This window comes from Typopeltis vanoorti, chromosome 18, assembly GCF_054136105.1.
Source record: "Typopeltis vanoorti isolate ZY-2024b chromosome 18, IOZ_Tvanoo_1.0, whole genome shotgun sequence".
NCBI classification, from domain to species: Eukaryota; Metazoa; Arthropoda; class Arachnida; order Uropygi; family Thelyphonidae; genus Typopeltis; species Typopeltis vanoorti.
Window position 1 is genome coordinate 98,490,428 of NC_143566.1, and position 19,558 is coordinate 98,509,985.

Here is a 19,558-nt window from a genome sequence, read left to right on the forward strand (position 1 = left end):
GAGAGAGAAAAAAGTAAAAATCGTTAGTATATTACTTGAATATGATGGAAATGAATTACGAAGAAGTGCAATAATAGCAAGTAATTCAACGTGTAGGCTGTGTAGAAGAAATGGACGTAAGTTTTTGGATGTGTGGAGTGAGTTTGAGGGAAGAATGGATTTGTATAACGAGGGATTGCTCACACTTGAATGCATATGGCATTAAAAGTCTTGAATAATTATTAATTGATATGAGACCTACCACAGAGTCAGAGAAACTAAATTATGATGAGAGGAATCAGTGTGTAAGAAGAATCTGTGTGTAAGAGTGAAAATGTTAGCTAACTATGTTAATGATCGGAATGGTTATTATTATGGAAATTATGAAAAAGAGAATAATTATTATGAAATCATGCAGTTCAGATCTATCAAGCAAGTGTAAAGATGTCTGCATAAGTTAGGAATAAGATAAGAACAGAGATCTGCAAATTGTCGAACTGTATCATGCAGGTATCTGTACACAAATGCTAGGAGCATCAGAAACAAAGGAGTTCGTTGCCTTGATAAATATATTGGAACCTCATATTGTAGGCATTAGTGAGACCCGACTATCAGAAGCAGAATACAATTATCGAGTGCAAAGGGTATAGTATTTTTTTTAGAAAGGATAGGAGAGAAGGGGTGTTCTGCTAATGATATCAGATGACTTGAATCCAGTTTGAGTTGAAATCTGTCAAGTGTTATGTGGCAGTGAATTTGAAGCAATCTGTTGTGAGGTGAAGTCTAACAAGATTAAATATATAATGGGGTGTTGTTAGAGACCTGGTGGATAGGTCGCTAGTGATGAAGAAATGTATCACCAAATAAAGATGGGTGTGAAAAGAGTAACCATAATAATTAGATATTTTAATTATCCGAACATTGATTGGGTAGCTGTGAAATTGCACAAGATGAATGAATCTAATTTTTATTGAGCTGCTGCTAGACAACTTCCTCAAGCAGCATGTGAGAGAAGGAACTTGTGGTCGAAGAGTGTTAAATCTGATTACAGTGTCAAAGGGGAGGATTCAGTTAAAAGGCATACTATTCTGCTTCTGGTGGGTGATAGTAATCATGTAGCATTCGTTTGGGAAGTTGCTAAGTTTATGAATGTTCAATTCAAAAATGGCTACAGGCTGAACTGCAAAGAAGGAAATTATGATCACCTAAGGAGCATGTTGGGTCCTGTGCTATGGTATCAATTGTTGGATAGGAAGGATATCGACAGAGTATGGGAGGTGTTTAAAAAATACTTAAATTATGTGTTATTAGAATGTGTCCCAAGAGTTCAAAAAATAGAGTGGGAATGAAATGGATGTGTAATCTAATTAAGCAAGTGATTCATAAGAAAAAGATGTATGTATGAAGAACTCTTATGTATGAGAAAGTACCATACTAGAGCTGTTGCACAAACTGTTTAAGTAAGAATTGCCACGACTAACTATAAAGGATTGTATATGTTAAGCTTAATCTTGTATATGTTCCATACTTAAACTTTTAAGCTATATTTATAATTTAGAATGGTGCAGTCGTAAAAAAAAAAAAATAATAAATTTTTCTAAACTACATAGTTTGAGAGTTGATAACCTGCTTATCATGAATAGACTGAAAACGAAGGTCATTCCACAGCAGTACAAACATACAGATGATTATAAAGGATTAATAGTGAGGTCTATATTAAGCAGAGCATAATTTTATTTCAGTAAAGTAAAAGAAATAAGTTAAGCTTAAAGTGCACGTGTAAAGAATAATATAAGGCGCGGTTGACAGTAAATAGAAAATTGATATTAGATTAATAGAAATTCACAATAGCAGCAACCGATATTATTTTACAACAGTCAACTTTATTTTACATTACTATTGCCAATCAGTATCATAGGAGTAGTGGTTGTGAATATTTTTGGACAAGTTCGTTAGAGCTCTAATTCAGAAATGGGTTGACAGAGAATCTCTACTTTGCAACGAACAACATGGGTTAACTAAGGGAAAGTCATGTTTTAGCAACTTGCTCACATTCTATAATAATGCTACCATTGAGTTAGACAAGGGGAATGGAAACATCAGATACTTTTGATTTCTCAGATTCTTTTGACAGAATACAGCATGGAATACTGTTACGTAAATTGGAAAATATGGGATTGGATTATAAACTATTGGCATGGATAGGAGGATGACTGATCAGCAGATATAAGGAACTCTTATATGCTGGGGGGGGGGGTGAATCTGCAAGAGTCAAGGTAACCAGTGGTGTGCCTCGAAGATCATTCCTTGGACCATGTTACTCAAATGTTACTCAAATGTTAATAAATGTAAAGTCATGCACTCTGGTGTAATTAGATATCCATTGTATTGTATTGGTGGGATTATGCTAGAAGAAACTGATCAAACAAGGGATCTTGGAATAGAAGGACGTTGAAGTTCAAGGGTCCCATAGCAAAGATCATAAATGCAAGTCAGAGAATAATTCAAGGGTCCCATAGCAAAGATCATAAATGCAAGTCAGAGAATAATTGCAATGCTGAAACGAACCATGACATGTAAAGATTACGAAGTCATTTTGCCTCTTTACAAAGCCTTGATAAGACTTCACTTGGACTATCGCAAGCAGGCCTCGTCTTTTGGTTTCTGTGGTGATTTTGATACAGTGGAGGGAGTAAAAAGGAGAGTGTCAAAAATGATAAAGTTCATGGAATACTGATCATGAAGACAGACTGAGAATTTGTAGGCTGCAGACACTAGCAAAGAGAAAGATGGGTGAAATGATGATCATCATCAAATCCTGCCATGTACCCTCAAGGGGTGTACACGATATGATAGTACTACATGAAAAAAATTACATCATTACTAACTTCCTATCTACAATTTTCCTCCAAATCAGTCTGTTAGTTGTCAAGACTCCAACATTATCAGATCTTATATTTCTATCATCTAAGGCACTTTGTACCGTATCAATCCACCCATATCTTGGTCTTACTCTGGGTCATTTTGCTGCCAACCTGGCAGAGAACACTTGTTTTGCTAATCTTTCTTCGCCCATTCTGTTTAAGTGACCATACCACATGAGATTAGCTCTGCTAACACATTCCTGGATGTTGACAATGTCAAGTTCTTTCCTAATATCCTCATTTTTAATATGATATTGCCATTGATGCCATCTGTTCACGCCTCTAATCTTTCTCAGGACTCTCATATCTGCGGTCTCTAGTCTTTGGTCAAGTGTTTTACTTCTGATCCAGCTCTCAGATCCATAAGTTAAAACTGGTTTGAACACTGTCTTGTATACAGCTAATTTAGTGTTCCGACTAATTTCTCTCTTATTCCATATGAATTTATTCAATTGACTTCCTACCATACCAGCTTTGCCGATTCTGTTGTCTATTTCTATATTTAATTTACCATCTTCAGTAAAAATCGTGCCTAAGTAGCTGAAATGTTTCACTTGTTTCACAGGTTCTCCATTCACAACATAGTTGACATTTTCAATGATTCTGCCTATTTTCATCGTCTTCGTCTTTTTATTGTTGACCTTCATACCATATCTATTACAACAGTTATTCGATTTAGTCAGAGAATCTTGCAGACTTGTAGCGGATTTATTTAGAAGTATAACATTATCCGCATAAAGCAAAGAACTGACATTAACATCTCCAATTTTGATATCATGTTTAATACCACTTTCCTTCATAATGTGATCCATATAGATAATGAATAACAGAGGGGATAATGTACATCCTTGTCTCACACCAGATTTAACATTAAAACATCTTCCTGTACTTCCTTCAATTCTAACTGCTGACTTACAACTCAAATAAAGACTAAGTATTGCTTGATATAATGCCCTATTGACACCATATAACTGCAGCGTATTGAATAGCTTCTCTCTTGGCACCTTGTTATATGCCTTTTCCAAATCGACAAAACTTAAATACAGATCTTTGTTATATTCCCATGCTTTCTCGACTATTTGTCATAAGTGAAGATCCGATCCTGACAGCCTCTAGTTGGCCTGAATCTAGCTTGTTCTTCACCAAGCTTTTCTTCCACAATTCTTCTCAACCGTTTCTCAAGTATACTTGCATAGATGTTGCCAGGAACACTCACTAGGGAAATACCTCTGTAATTCTCACATTCAGTTTTATTTCCCTTTTTATATATGGGTACTATGAGAGCTCCACTCCAATCATCGGGAATTCGTCCCTCTGTCCAGGCTTTCTGAACTATGCAGTACAGCCACTGTAAGACTCTTATACCACCATACTTCAGCATTTCTGGTCGAATATCATCTACCCCTGCTGCCTTGACACATTTCAAGCCTTTGATGGCTTTTTCTACTTCAAGTATGGATATGTATTCCTGACTGCATGCCTGGTCAGTGTTTTTTTACCACTGTGCTGTCATCACTGCTTGTTTCATTTAGCAGTTTATCAAAGTAATTACTCCATACTTCAAGGATATCATTTTCTCCCATTTTCATGTCACCTTTATCATCTCTAACTCCTTTTACAGCACTCTTTCCTCCATTCCTAAGCTTCTTCAACAAACTCCAGAATATTTTGCCACCTTCTTGATATTTATTTTCTATATTCTTGCCAAAGTCTTCCCATGACTTTTGTTTAGCTAGTTTTACACACTGTTTAGCTTTCTTAGATTTGTCTCTGTATTCTCTAAGAGCACAAGCTGACTTATTTACCAGGAACTTTTGATATGCTTTCTTCTTTTCCTTCACTGCCTCTTTAACTTCCTATGTCCACCAGGGAGTTCTGATTTTTTTATCCTTGCACACAACCTCACCACATGCCTCTCTGGCAGAATCAATCAATGTTTTCTTCAGAGTTTGCCACTGAATCTCCAAGGTTTGATTCCTGTTCTCAAACTCTTTCATTTTTTCTTCAATAATTTTTTGTATTTTAGTCTACAGTTCACATCTGAGAGCTGCTCAACTTTTATTCGCTTTAAAACTTTCTTAAATGTTATTCTTTTCAATATTAAATTCAATTTTATCCTGCTCAAGACTAAATAGTGATCGCTTCTAATTTCAAATCCTCTGTACACTCTGGTGTCCTGCACCATGGAGAAAACATCACTATCAACAATAGCATAGTCAATGAGACTTTTCTTATTCCTTACCTCTTCTCTCCATGTGAATTTGTGCACATTTTTACATTGAAACAATATGTTAGTAATAACCAGTCCATGTCCTGAGCAGAAATCTAACAGATATTTGCCATTATTATTAGCTTTGCTCTTTTCTCCAAATTTTCCCAAAATATTTTTGTATATTTCATGATCATTTCCTACTCTGCTATTTAGATCCCCAACAAGGACCAACTTTTCCTTTTTCATTGTGTCAGTTGCTTTTTCTAAAGCCTCAAACTGGTGAGATCTTTCTGAGCAATAAATACAAAATGTTATATTCAGGCAATTCCTCCACTTCTACTTTAGTAGAACCTTCTGTGGGACCATAGGCACAAATAAGTCTCATTGTCCAGTTCCCCATTCTCATATTTGCCCACATTACTCTACTTGAGACTGACTGCCATTCAAGAAGATTAGCTTCGCATTTTGTGTTGAATACTATGGCTACTCCTTCTTTTCCTTGATTGCCATTGCCTGAATATAACATTTTGTATTTATTGCTCAGAAAGATCTCACCAGTTTTTGTCTTTTTTTTGTTTCAGTCACCCCTATTATGTCGATCTGGTAATTATCTGATTCCTCAGCTAGCTCCATTTCTTTGCCATTCAGGCTTCTTATTGATAGTACCGATCTTTAACTCTGGTGATGTTGAGTTGGGGTTTGTTTTCAGATTTGTTCCAGTAGCTGACTTTTCGCTGTTCGGCCTGGTTCCCTGGCGAAAACAACGGGGGCCTTGTTTAAACGGGCGACACCCCAGCCGGCATGAAATTTTGTCATGTCGTACCATCATTTTTTAATTTGGTTTAACCAATAAGAAAACAATTTGGTCGGCTAAATCCCAAATTGCCAGCCCATCCTCATTCGTTCAGTATCCAAGTAGACACCCAACAGGGTGCACCACGAGAAGGTGAGGATTGGATATTATGTCAGAAGCCCTGGTCGGTTCACTGCATTCCTTTAAAGGCTATGTGGAGGTCTCCTCTCAGTTATACAGCTTTGACCCTTAAGCACCCCGAGGTGATCGAGACTTAAAACTTCATAAAGAGTTGCACAGAATTTTGGTACATGAAATTTTTAATTTTATGGAAGGTAGGGAAAGGATGCGAGAGCATCCTTGGAAGTTGAGAATGAATGTTGTCAAGAAGGAGGTAATGGACTGCCATTGGATGTTGTGTGCATATGTAGTGTGAATGAATTCAGAACAGGATGACAGCTGGTGCAAAGAGTATAGCCTCTCTCAATGAGTTCTTGACTCCCAGGAGGTCTGTCTTAATAATAATTGAAAGGTAATTGTTTTGATGGTTGGATAAAACAGGAGATTGCTGTAAGACTGCAAAATAAGAGCACTTCAGGGAATTAATTTCCATCTGATAACTTTATCCTCACTAGAAATCAGGTTAGAGTCAACAGCTGCCCAAAGTAGTAATGCAGTAGCATACTGCAGTGAATCATTATGCAGCTTATATCTCTTCTTCGTGTCTGTAGTCCTGATGATGACATCCTTAATATGTAGGTTGAAATGTAATTATTTTAAATATACATTATTACTCCAATGTAGATATTACCTAATGAATGCTGATATATTTTTTTTCTCCTTGATTATTTCCCTTAGCAATTCTGCCTTTGTTTAGACATTCCAATATTCTGCTTTTTTGTTTATGCCATTTATTCAAAGAGATCAATGAAGAGACAGAATTATCACATATGCTCAGAACAGCTCTCTCTCTCTCTCACACACAAGGATAAGAAATCTCTTTCCTCTTTATTAAAAAAAAAAAAAAAAGTTAAAATGCTTCGTTTCAGTCCTTATTTCACATTTGCTGTAAGAAACTAAGGAAATCTGAAAAGATGGACGAGATAGATTACAAGAACTGACAGTTCAAACAGTTGTCATTCCAGCAAAACCTAAATCTTTAATAAAAAAAAAAAAAAAGAAGCAATATATGAAGTCCTCGGCAGAGCTCATGTAGTGAAAGTAGTGCAAGTCCAAGACAATTCTGAAGCCAAAAGGCACTATTCTCATAGGCAACCTGATTTATCTTTTGAAACTTTCTATAAAATACAAAATATGAATGGATACATACTATCCTCTATGTCTATTAATCATACCTCTTTACTTTATAAAAACACCACGATAAAGATATCTGATTTGACTAATTTTCCTCTATAGCATTAAAAATAATTCTTCTTATACTCTGAGCTTGAAAAATAGAAAATCTTGATCATCAGATTAGTTCAAGAACAAAATATATATACTTTTTTTTTTTCATTTGTTAACAGCAAATTCTTCATCAGTTCATATCATCTTTCACTATTAAAGTAAAGATGGCAGCAACAAAGCCCAATGACCAGCACTGATAAATCAATGGTGCTATGAAGTGTCACAGCTAGACTAGACATCAGACAACACCTTCTGTGCGATTTTTGTTGCCAATATTCATATGCTCAGTATATAAAAATCAACACAAACCTCTCACAAATGTAAACCAGTCTTCCTTCTGCCCACTGTGCCTTCCTTCAGTAAAACAGTTCCTGAACTTAGAAAAATGCATTGAAAGTTTGGAGCAGAGCCTCACTGCTATCAAAAAATCTTTCTCCTACAAAATAAAATTAAATAAAGCTAAGCTAGAGCAGATCCACAATCAGTTTAAACAAAAAGTCACCTGACACTGATATCAGCCAGCTCTGTAATCTCATCACGTTGATTGTGCAATCAAGCCAAAAATAGTGCCATTTATCTCAACTTCCTCACCAAAAGCCACAATACACAAACTAATGGAAGAAATCTAGTTTTGTTTGCAGAAAAATCATCAGATGCCACTTTGGACCCTCCTGCAATTTATGAAAGTAACCTGTGACGCACTGGTGAGTGCATCAGAACTAACCTGAAAGTCAGTTTTCTTCAGTCACATATACAAGCCTAGCCAAACTTTCAGTCAATGTGAACAAGGATGATGACTTTGCCACCCACTGGAAGAAAATTGACACAGTAGTGCTGAAATATCGCACATGGACTACAGAAATTGAGTACTGTCAAAAGCCAACTTGAAAACCAAAATACATTACTGCAAAGGGAATATGAATGACTCACTTGGTTAAAAACAAATGCTCCAGAGACTTCCAGATCTACTTGACAAGTATATTCTTCATTCTTTGAAAAAAGAAAGAAGCAGGTGATCCAAAGGAATATAAAGACTGACTGAAAACAAACAAGAAAATCAAGTTAAGGAGAAAATTATGTATGGAGACTCAATGGATCAGGGGAGTACTTGAACAAAAGTGTGACAAAATAGCCGAGCAGGTGCAAAAATTCATACTATTAGCCATGTCATCCAGGTGCAAAAAAGTAAGTCAAAGGAAAATTGTCTTGGTTAGTACAAATGATTTAAAGTGCAAGAAGTATTCTATGAGAGAGGATGTAAAGGTGTTGTTACAAGAGGCAAAAACTGAAGAGCAAGAAGGTGTGGACATAATCCATTAGAAGTACATGAATTATGAAAAGCAGTTAACAAAATATGAAAACAGTACAGTGATGAAGTAGTAAGTGAAATGAAAATTAATGGTCATGTTGGAAAGGTGAACTGAGGAGGAAGGCATTGATAGCCAATGAGTATATACATAGATTGTACAAAAGGAATGATGTTGAATTTGTGGGTATCTCTACAATGGTTTTGGTGTTAAGTGCCTGGAGAGAGCTTTGTTCACCAAGCATGTCGAAGTGCAAATTCAGGGAAAGGGAAACTTAAGCAATTAGGGTGGAAGTCAGTGAGTGTGATAAATCTAGTCTCTCAAGCAAAATATTGAATACTGAAAAAATATTGAATAGGGTAGTCAATTCAGAAAGTAAAGGTGGGGGACAAAAGGAATGCTATAGTTTCTACATACTAATGCCAGAAGTATCAGGAACAAGATTATTTTTGGCAATGGTTAGTGCAACCTCACCAAAGGTTATAAGCATTAGTGAGACTTGGCTAACAAGTAGATGTAATTACAGGGATTGAATGTGAAGGGTTCAGTAATTTCAGGGAAGATATGATGAGGGGAGGAGTACTGATGATGATGACAGCAGATGAACTGCAGCCAAAAAGAATAGGAGACAGGCAGGAGGATAGCTGTTCATTTGAAACAATCTGGTGTGAGATTAAGACCAGTAAAACAAAATATACAATTGGTTGTTACTATAGGTCAGGGAGTTCCACAGGTGATCTGGAAGACATGGATTGCTCAATTAGTACAGTGAGTACAGGTCAAATGATTATTATTGGGGACTTCAACTATGGAGATATAGACTGGAAAGAAGAAATATCACATAGCAGGCAGGAAATAGAATTTATACACCAGCTAAGAGATAATTACTTAAGGCAGCATGTAATGGAGAGGACTAGAGGTGGGAGAGTATTGAACCTGGTCATAGGATCAGAAGAGCTATTCATAACCAACGTTACAACATTGCCTCCAACTAGTTCAAGTAACCATGCAGTCTTGACTTGGAAGATTGTAAAACACGAGTAATAGTCTATCAAAAAGGGGTATTTGTGGAACTATAAGACAGATGATTATGAAATGCTTAGGAAAAAGCTTAAATCTGTACCATGGCATATAACAATGCAGGTTAAGGACGTTAGTAGTGCATGGAATATAGTTAAGGGTCATCTAGAGGAAGTAATATTAAATTGTATACGCAGGGTAAGGAGAATTAATCAGGTAGGAGTTAGATGGAAGAGTAATATCATTAAGCATGAGCTGCAGAAGAAAATGCTGTGGAAGGTATATAAAAAGAAAGGTGATCAGCATGGCAAGGAAGGCAAAATCAAATTATGAAAAAATCTAGCCGAGCAGGCCAAAAGAAATCCCAAAGAGTTCCTTCGTTATGTGGAAAGTAAGAGGAAGAATGACTATGGAAGATTAACCTTAATGAGTGATGATGGTCACAAGGAGACAGAAATGGATAAAATAGTTGAGTTACTCAGTGATCACTCTGCAAGTATATCATCCTAGTGAGGTTCCTGCTTTAATCTATGTGATAGACACTAATGTGGGAACAGAGGTGGATGAATTGGAGGTTCTCAGGATATTGCAGAATCTCAATGTAAATACAGCTGTGGGATTAGATGGGATATCAGCTAAGGTTTTGCGAGAATGTGCAAGGGAAATGGCAATGCCTTTGACTAGGCTTTTTAAGTCTTAGCTCTGGTAGAGTTCCAAGGGAGTGGAAAGAGGGCAAAATAATTCCTTTGCATAAGGGAAGTTCTAAGACTACGGTAGTAAATTATAGACCAATCAGTATCTCAGGCATAGTGATAAAAGTAGTAGAAAAATTGGTAAAAAAGAGAATTCAAGAATGGATAGATAAAAATATGATACTATATGAGGGTTAACATGGCTTTGTGATGAGTTGGTCATGCCTTAGTAATTTACTAACTTTTTACAATAGAGTAACATGATGATTTTGCTGGATTCTGCAAAGGCATTTGACAGAATACCACATAGAACTCTGTTACAGAAATCAGAACAAATGGCATGGATATGACACTGGTTAAGTGAAAGAGGGTGGCTGCTGGACAGATATCAAAAAGTGATACATGGAGGGTCAGAATTGAGGCAAAAACAGGTGACTAGTGGTGTGCCACAAGGTTCAGTGCTGGGATCATTGCAATTTAATTTGTACATAAATGATATAGGAAATAAACTCAAAGGAAATATTCTGTTGTTTGATGATGTGGAAAGCTTGCAGAACGATTTAAATAAGCTGTCAGTATGGGCAAAAGTTATAGGTGTCAGTTTAATGTTGAGATATGTAAAGTTATGTAAGGGATAAATAGATCTCAAGCAGTGTATCACATTGATGGCACTGTACTCCAGGAAATAGATGAAGCTAGAGATTTAGGGGTGGTGGTGGACAGAGAGTTAAAAATTTAAAGGACATATTGCTAAGGTACCCTTAAGATTACTTGGCTATTGAAGAACACATTAACAAATAAAGATAAGTTGTTATTCATCTTTATAAGGCCTTGATATGCCCACACCTGGATTCCTGTGCTCAAGTCTGCCTGCCTGGTTGGCCGTGTGGTTAGCGTATCTGCTCTCCAGCCAAAAGGCTGGGGGTTCGAATTCTGCCATGAGCATGGATGTTTGCGATTGTCTGTGGAAATACTAGTGGTGGTGGTCGACAGTAGATGCCGTTGGTGTAGTAGTGGTCAGTTGTAGGATTGAGAGGTGTAGACAGAGCTCAAGAGCAGGTGCCCTCCCCTTGATGAGTCTTTGGACTCCCTGGAGGTGTCAAATAATAATAAAAGTCTGGTCCCATGGGTGTCTTGGGGATGAAATGGTGGAGAGGATTCAGAGGCGAGTGACCAAGATGGTGAGTGGTCTGCGGAATGTTCCCTATGAGGATAGATTGAAGGTATGTGGATTGTAGAAGTTGGTTGATAGAAACATTTAAGTTGCTTAAAGCAGTGATTCTTAACCAGGAGGGGATTATAAAACGTTTCTAGTTTTTAAAATTTTGAAATCACTTAAAATAATTATTTTTTGCTCTTTATTTCAAACTTGTATCGTTTTGTATTAGTAATCTGAATTATGCAGTTTAATGCAGTAGTTTCTTTTGTGGTGGTGTCACAAGTTGACTTTTCACTGCTGGCAACACTGCAAGTTGTGACATCTGCCTACTGGATGTGTGAACTTGTGATAGAAGCAATTCTCTGAAGTTTTAAACAATACTAGTATGAATACATAGAACTTAACATTGTTAAGTGCTACTTGAATGCAATTACTTTTCGAAACTTTCAGTGCTGTAATACTGATTTATTATTTCTTAAAATTTACTTCCTTATAAAATGAGCAAACAAAGCACATTCTTTAATTTTCTAAATATAAATACAGTAAAGTTTTTTATAGTAATATAAGTAAGGTTGATTTCTGTTTGATTTTTTTTGTCATTATAATCAGTAAGTAAAACTACTATTTTTTTTTATTTTAAAGTTTATTATTATTTTACTACAAAATAGGGGCCATGAAAATATTTTAGGATACTTAGGGGGGGGGGCGACTACTAGAAGGCTAATAACCACTGGCTTCAATGGGGTTTTATAGGAAGGGAAATGTTTCAGCACTTGGCTAGAGGGACCAGAACAAGGGATCATCCCTGGAAGTTGAATAAAGTTGAAAAAAAAATCGGTGAATGAGTGGAATGGGTTGCCAGAGTCAGTTGTGAGTGGTTTGTCTGTTAATGGATTCAAGAAGAGGTATGAATAGATAGGGTCTCCTGCAATGAGTCTTTGGAATCCATGGAGGTGCCCATATAATATGTGGTCTCAGGTCCAACTTCAGTGTCCACTTCCATCTCCAGTCTGCTTAAAATACCACCTGTTTTTCCTGACAAAACCCAAATTTCAGCCTCTCCAAGTACTATCATTACAACTTCCCCAAATGTGCACTCTTCGACTACTCTCAGCTGGAGGGTGGCTTTTATGGATACATTCACTCTGACATAACATGGCAGCTCTGATAACATCCAAATCTCTAGGAAGAAGATTTCTCTCCTTGAGATTATCCTAATATCAAGACTCTCTCAGCATGAACACATTACAACCATTGCCTCCTTGACATTGAAAAAATTAGGATTCCTCTTTCACTCAAGGCATTAATGTTACCTCTGAACAACTATTAACCCTGTACATATCACAAATCTGCTCACCCTTCAAATACTGCTCACATCTGGGTAGGAGCTCCCTAAAAAAATGTCCGATGCAATACAGAAGAGAACAATCAGACTGATTAATAGCTCATATCTTACCAACTCATTCCAACCACTCTTGCACAGGCATTATCAACTACTATCTACTGAATTCATCTGCTATAACTATATTTCCATGGAAAATATTTATCAGAACTAACATCAATAATTCCTCCCTCCCTCTCTACCAAATCCATTGAAACACATGCAGCTACCACCCAACATTCCTTCACAGTTCAACTCCATACTCATAGAACAAGTTTCTCTTCCTCCTCCTCCATTTCTACTGCTGCTGTACTCTTGGGACAACTTCCTCTCTATGTGTTTCCCAAAAAAGAAAATGCACAGGCATTCAAATCTAATCTGAACAATTTCCTCCTTTCTCAACTGTCTTCCCAAGAACAGTATTATTCATAGGTTGACCAATCAACCTCCTGTGTATGAGACCCAACATAAAAAAAAATAAAAATAAATAAATAAAATAAAAAAATCATATTATAAGAATATAGAAAAGCAGTAAGAAAAATATTAATTATCTATTTATATTTTTGATACAAAAATTACAATTAGAACATGATACAGATATGCATCAAAACTTTCATATTATAATGACTAAAAATAATGTTTTATGAGTTTTTTTTTTTTTTTTTTATTTTAAACAAAGTGGTTTTAAATATAAATTTCAGCCTCTTTTGTACATCAGGCTTTTCTAAGAATTCAAGCAAAGGGCTTTTATATGCAAGAATGGAATTTCAGAATTTTATAGCACATATTCTATAAGAATACATGCTGACTACCAGCCAGGAAGTTTCTATGGTTTATTCTTTTCATGGTCTGCTTCTTTAACTTAACTGTGTCCCACCATGGAGTCCTTGTTTTTCTATCATTGCACATAACATCACCAAATACTTTCCTACCTTAACCAGGTGAATAAGCCTTTTCTTCAGGATTTTTGCCATCAAGTTCTAAGGTTTCATTCTTATTTTCAAACTCCAACTTTTCCTCACAAATATTTGTGCATCTGAGTATACAGTTTACATCACAAGAGTTGCTCAAAAATGATTGTTTGCAATTGCATTAGATTTTTCCTCCTGAAAAACAGATAAACCAACAAGAGAATATATGCAATTAACAAACATAATACAATGGCCTCATAACTTTGTTAAACCATAATTCCCACCAAATCAAAGCCATTTTTAAAGTTTTCCAAACATTCCCCCACACCCACACACACACGTAACCCTTGTATAACGCGGTACTTATACGTGGTCCACAAATTGTAGCAACCCTTGTTCAACACAGTACTAATACAACAGTTTCGATATAACACAGTATAGTAACCCTTTATCTTTTCATATATTTTTCACCGCGCAACTTAAAAATCAAATTTTATCTTCGTTAAATTTGCATCTGTCCGTATCACACATGTAGTTATAAGTAGCAAATTTATATTAGGGGAAATACCCTTTAGCACGCACATGTCAATTGTTTACCGTATAAAGTGTTTATTATTGAAAGTTGTCTTCGTTTTCTGCCAGGAAAGTGCATTAAAAATCATAAGTGTATTAATCTCAAGCTGAGCACTATTTCTGGTGAGTTATATACAATATGTAATGCTTTTTTAGGTAAAAAAAAAAAAAAAATTATACTCTTAGTAATGGCCACTTAGAGGGTTTTGTGATATGGTTGAAAACAAAATTAGTGAATTAATTGATGGAGAAACAGATTTAAAATGAGGAGGAACTGGTACAATTAATAGATGACGTTGAACCACGTGGTAGGGAAAGATCTGTTGAAGATTCTGATTGTGATGAATCCATTAAAGAATTCAGTTTAAAAAAATTAGCAGAAGGATTGGACTTGACAAGAAAGTTACTTCATGGATAAAAATTCCTCTGGAAAATTCACGAGACAATTGGATATTTATTTAGCTCCATATTATGAACTTAATAAAAAATTGCAGCATAGTGGTAAGCAAGGTCTTATTACTGACTTCTTGATAACTAAACCAGCCGAAGTAGGCAATGAGAATTATACAAATGATGTCCAACAGATTTCAAGTGATGACGATGTCCAGCCACTTGTAAATAAAGAACATCTAAAAAATGTTCATTTTGAAGACAGTGATGACAATTAAAGTATGCACTTTATTTTATTTTGCCTAAAACATTTATGCATTATGTGCAATGAAGGTACGAACAATTTGTAATTTTTATAAGTTTATATTATCTTAACTTACATGAATTACCTGAATTAAATAAAATAATGGAGCATTTCTATGGAACCTAACATCTGTGTGATACGAGAGTTACCTGTATGTGTACACACACACACACACACACACACACACACACACACACACACACACACACACACACACACACACACACAAAGAGTAGTCTGAAAAGTCCTCAACCTAACAATGTAAAAAACGAATTCATAATTTCAAAATTATTTTTCAACATAATCTCCGTTAGACTAATACATTTACTCCAGTGCCATTATCCCGTCCCTGTAGTGGTTTTCAGTAAGATCTGCAAAATACCTCTACAGCTGCAATCACCTCTTGATTCGAAGAAAAAAGGTGACCAGCGAGGAAGAGTTTTAGTTTTGGGAAGAGATAGAAGTCAGAGGGAGCCAAATCTGAGGAATAGGGTGGATGTTCCAACAATTCACAGTGCAGATCCCTTAATTTCACCCATGGGCAGGTGCATTGTCCTGATGAAAGATGATTTTTTCTTCTGCAAACCGGGTCTTTTCTCACGAATTTTTTTTGTCTAGTCTCGTTAAAACATCGGAATAATATTCCCCGGTTATTGTTTTACCCTTTTCAAGATAATTAATAAACAAAATGCCTTCAGCATCCCAAAACAACGATGCCATGACCTTTCCTGCTGATGGAACTGACTTTGTCTTCTTTGGCACTGAACAACTGGCTTCTGTCCACTGTTTTGGCTTCTGTTTGGATTCTGGTGTAATAGTGAATCCAAGTCTCATCCATAGTAATAAATCTACACACAAAAATCAGTTTTATTCCTGTTAAAACGCTCCAAGCACTGTTCAGAGATTTTCATGCGGGTGCATTTTTGATCTGCTGTGAGCAAGCGTGGCACCCATCTTGCACAAAGCTTTTTCATTTGCAATTGCTTTTTCGTGCAAAATATATCCTACACGTTCTTTTGAAATGCCTAGTCTCAGCAATTTCACACACTTTGACTCGCTGGTCATCCAATACCATATCGTGCACTTGATCAATGATTTCTGGTGTTGTTACGCTTTTTGGATGTCCTTCACGTGGATTATTTTCAAGGCTGGTACAGCCACGTTTAAACTCTCATTTCTTAATTGTCAAAAACGAAGGAGAAGATTGCCCATAAACTTATGAACATTGAATGAATTTCTTTTGGCATTAAACCTTCTTTTACAAAGAATTTTATAACCTCGTGATACTTAATTTTATCCATTTCAAGGGATAACGCTTTTGCTTCAGACAACTGTATAAAATAAACTACTTGATAGAATGTCTTGAAATTTCACATGGATGCTTATGACAGATGTAACAACTTAGAAAAAAAAAAAATCTTGCCTATAGTGTCGCCATTTATGGTCGAGGCCAAGAACTTTTCCGACCACCCTTGTATATATATTAGGAATTCATTCAATAGTCCATTATTTGGCCTGCGAACAATAGCCTGCTCTTCCATCCTTCCTGTCAGCTGCCCTATAAAGACTGAACTTTTTTCTTTCACACATAACTTTCTACATGTAGGTAAAAAAAAGTGTTGAATTGTCACTGCGAAATTCTTGCAATGTACTGAAATTGACTGCCACTAAATAAATTTATCTTCACTCATCTTATTTCTTTAACAGTATAAACAACCCACAAACAAAATAAATGAATCTATTAAACTACTGATATTTCTCTGAATTCAAACAAAATTTTCATAGTACAAAACTGTCACTGTAAATACAAACAATCAAATAATTTTGTAAACAATTCAAAATTATAAAGGACAAAAGAACAAATATCCTAATGGCATCTTCTAGGGCCAGACTAGAGGAGTTTATAGCTGTTAGACTAAAAACTTGTAAAACTATCCAATTCATCCAAATATTTGCAACTTTTTTTTTGTTCTCTATATTATTACTAAAATTTGTTAAAGCAGTCCAATTAAGAGAATGGGTTTTAAAATTTGCTTATGAATTACCTTTTTTTTTTTTATTCGCTTGCAACAGGTTTCAAATGAAATAATATAATGTATAGAAACTTAAAATATACCAGCACATTGCTCCACATATATATGAATGGCAAATTATTATACATACCTAGTTGCTTTATTGAATCTCTTCTTCATTCGAAATTTTGGATGAGATATATTTTGTCTTTCAAAGATGTTTTTTTATATGTTATGTGATCAATGCCAGCTGTCAGCCATTAAGTGTTGTTAGTATGATTCATTGGTGTTATGCAATACCATGTTCAAAAGGAGTTAGCATCATACACCTGGGAATGCTGGGAGCATAGCTCAGAAAACAGAAAATATTTGAAGAGAATACAAAAAAAAAGCAAGTACAATTTTCTAGGGCTGCACTTATAATAAGAATGTGCCTCACTTCATTTGGAAGAAAGAACTATTTTCACTAATTATTAACTGTGTGGAAGTTATGTATTTGACTGGGGATAATTTGCACTTTGACTACACATTAGCATAGAAGAATAAATACTGTTTTTGAACAGCAGTCACAAAAACCAAAAACATTTATCTAGAAGAGATTAAATGTAGTACATGCTAACAGGCTGTAAATTTCTAAACTAAGGTTTCTTTTCTTTTTTATTTCATTCTTTTTTTTTTTCCTTTTTTGGAGGGGGGGCTAAATCTATATCACTATAGATATAAAAGACAATTCTTTTTCGAAATATTTGAAGTGAGAAGTGACAGTTTATTTATAGAGTTTCATCATTTGTGAGTATTCATTTGTAAATAAATTTGTATTTTTCTCGATTCAAATTCCTGCAGTTAAACATTTCTGCATTTTCTAAATCCGATTTTGATCATCTCGGTTAATGAAGTCCATAAGGAAATAATTAAAACAGCATATTAATGGTGAAAAACAGAACTAAAAAATTACAAGTGATATACATTTTGTTAAAACTACAAAGAATGAAAGGAAAGAACAAACCTTTTAATGGTGTTCTCTAAGGACAATGGACAAGAATTTGCAGTTAAGTTGAAACAGGTCCTGAAATGACTCCCGAATTAAGTCCGTTAAACCTGTAGAGTTTTAGGTAGCACTTCACTGCTGATGATAATAATTCCATTACCAAAACTGATGCTGATTTTTGTGGATGATTTAATTATGTTCCTTATACACTTTTAAGCCAATGTCTACCATCTCTGTGAAAGAGTCAAAATACTACATGCCCTTCAATGATAACCAAGACTACAGCAAAACTATTGCCACCCCTAGCAAGGCAGATCTGCCTTGATATTGGTGGGAATAGTTTTGATTATGTTTATTTATCACTTTGGCTATCTTTACATCAGAAAAGATAATCAAAGCTAAACAGTCTTCACACACTTTTAAAACCCATAAATCAAACTAGTAACTCTTAACTGTTCTCTTTTAAGGACACATTCCACAAGAATGTGTATAAGGTGTCCTGTGTGACTGCAACTTAGCCCACTATACAGAGAGAGGAAGATATGTTACTATCTGCATTGAAAACTTCAAAAATATAAGAAATGCATCTGCTACTGAAGAATGTAAAAACATACATGAAAAATCAAAAACTATAAATATAACATATCACTCACTTGGCAATGAAGGAATATACTTGTCAGGCATGTTACCTCTTGCTTCTTCTGGAGATAAATGTGCTAACTAAATAAGAAAGAAAAAAAACAAGTTTTGTAATTTACAAAAGTAATGGTATCAGCAAATTTTTATCAATATACACAATTTGCAATAAATCCTATAACATGTGTATATTTAAAAAAAATAAAATTAATTTGAATTATCACTGTCAACAATAACTGTCATTGTTGATAGTGACATCATGCTGGTTCATGACACAAGAGTGTACAGAGGATTTGAAATTGGAACTGACCATTACTTAGTACTAAGCAGAATAAAAATGGATATCACATTAAGAATAACAATATGTAAGAAAATTTTAAAGAGAATTCAAGTTGAGCAGCTTTTACAGATAAATTGTAGACTTGACTATACAAACATTATTGAAGAAAAATGAAACAAACTGAAAACAAGAAACAAACCATGGAGTCCCAGTGGCAAACTTGAAAGAAGACAGACAGATTGATTCAGTTGGGGAGATATGTGGTGAAGTTGTTTGCAAGGATATAAAAATAAGAACACCATAGCGGACACAAAAAGTTAAAGAAGCAGTGCTGGAAAAGAAGAAAGCATACAAAAAAGATCCTGACAAATAAGTCAGCAGATGACCTAAAAGAATACAGAGAAAAATGTAAGAGAGTAAGCTATGTGTAAAAGTAGCTAAACAAAAGTAATGAGAAGCCTTTGGTAAGCGTATGGAAAATAAATATCAGGAAGGTGGCAAAATGTTCTGGTGTAAAATTCGATGCGGTGAAATTTTGTTAAAATTCTCCGACATCGATTTTACAGAGGTACAAAGTTTTTATATTACTG

The 19,558-nt window shown here is 35.3% G+C and overlaps 1 protein-coding gene across 2 annotated transcripts in view; it reads right to left on the reverse strand.

Annotated features, from left to right (window-relative positions):
* Positions 1-19,558, reverse strand: part of LOC150096979 (uncharacterized) — a 255,783-nt gene that overhangs the window by 119,627 nt on the left and 116,598 nt on the right. For both annotated transcript variants that reach the window (XM_090408126.1, XM_090408125.1), the window contains exon 5: positions 18,706-18,772. In XM_090408126.1, the coding sequence (XP_090264252.1) occupies positions 18,706-18,772 (67 nt within the window). The remainder of the gene's footprint in view (positions 1-18,705; positions 18,773-19,558) is intronic.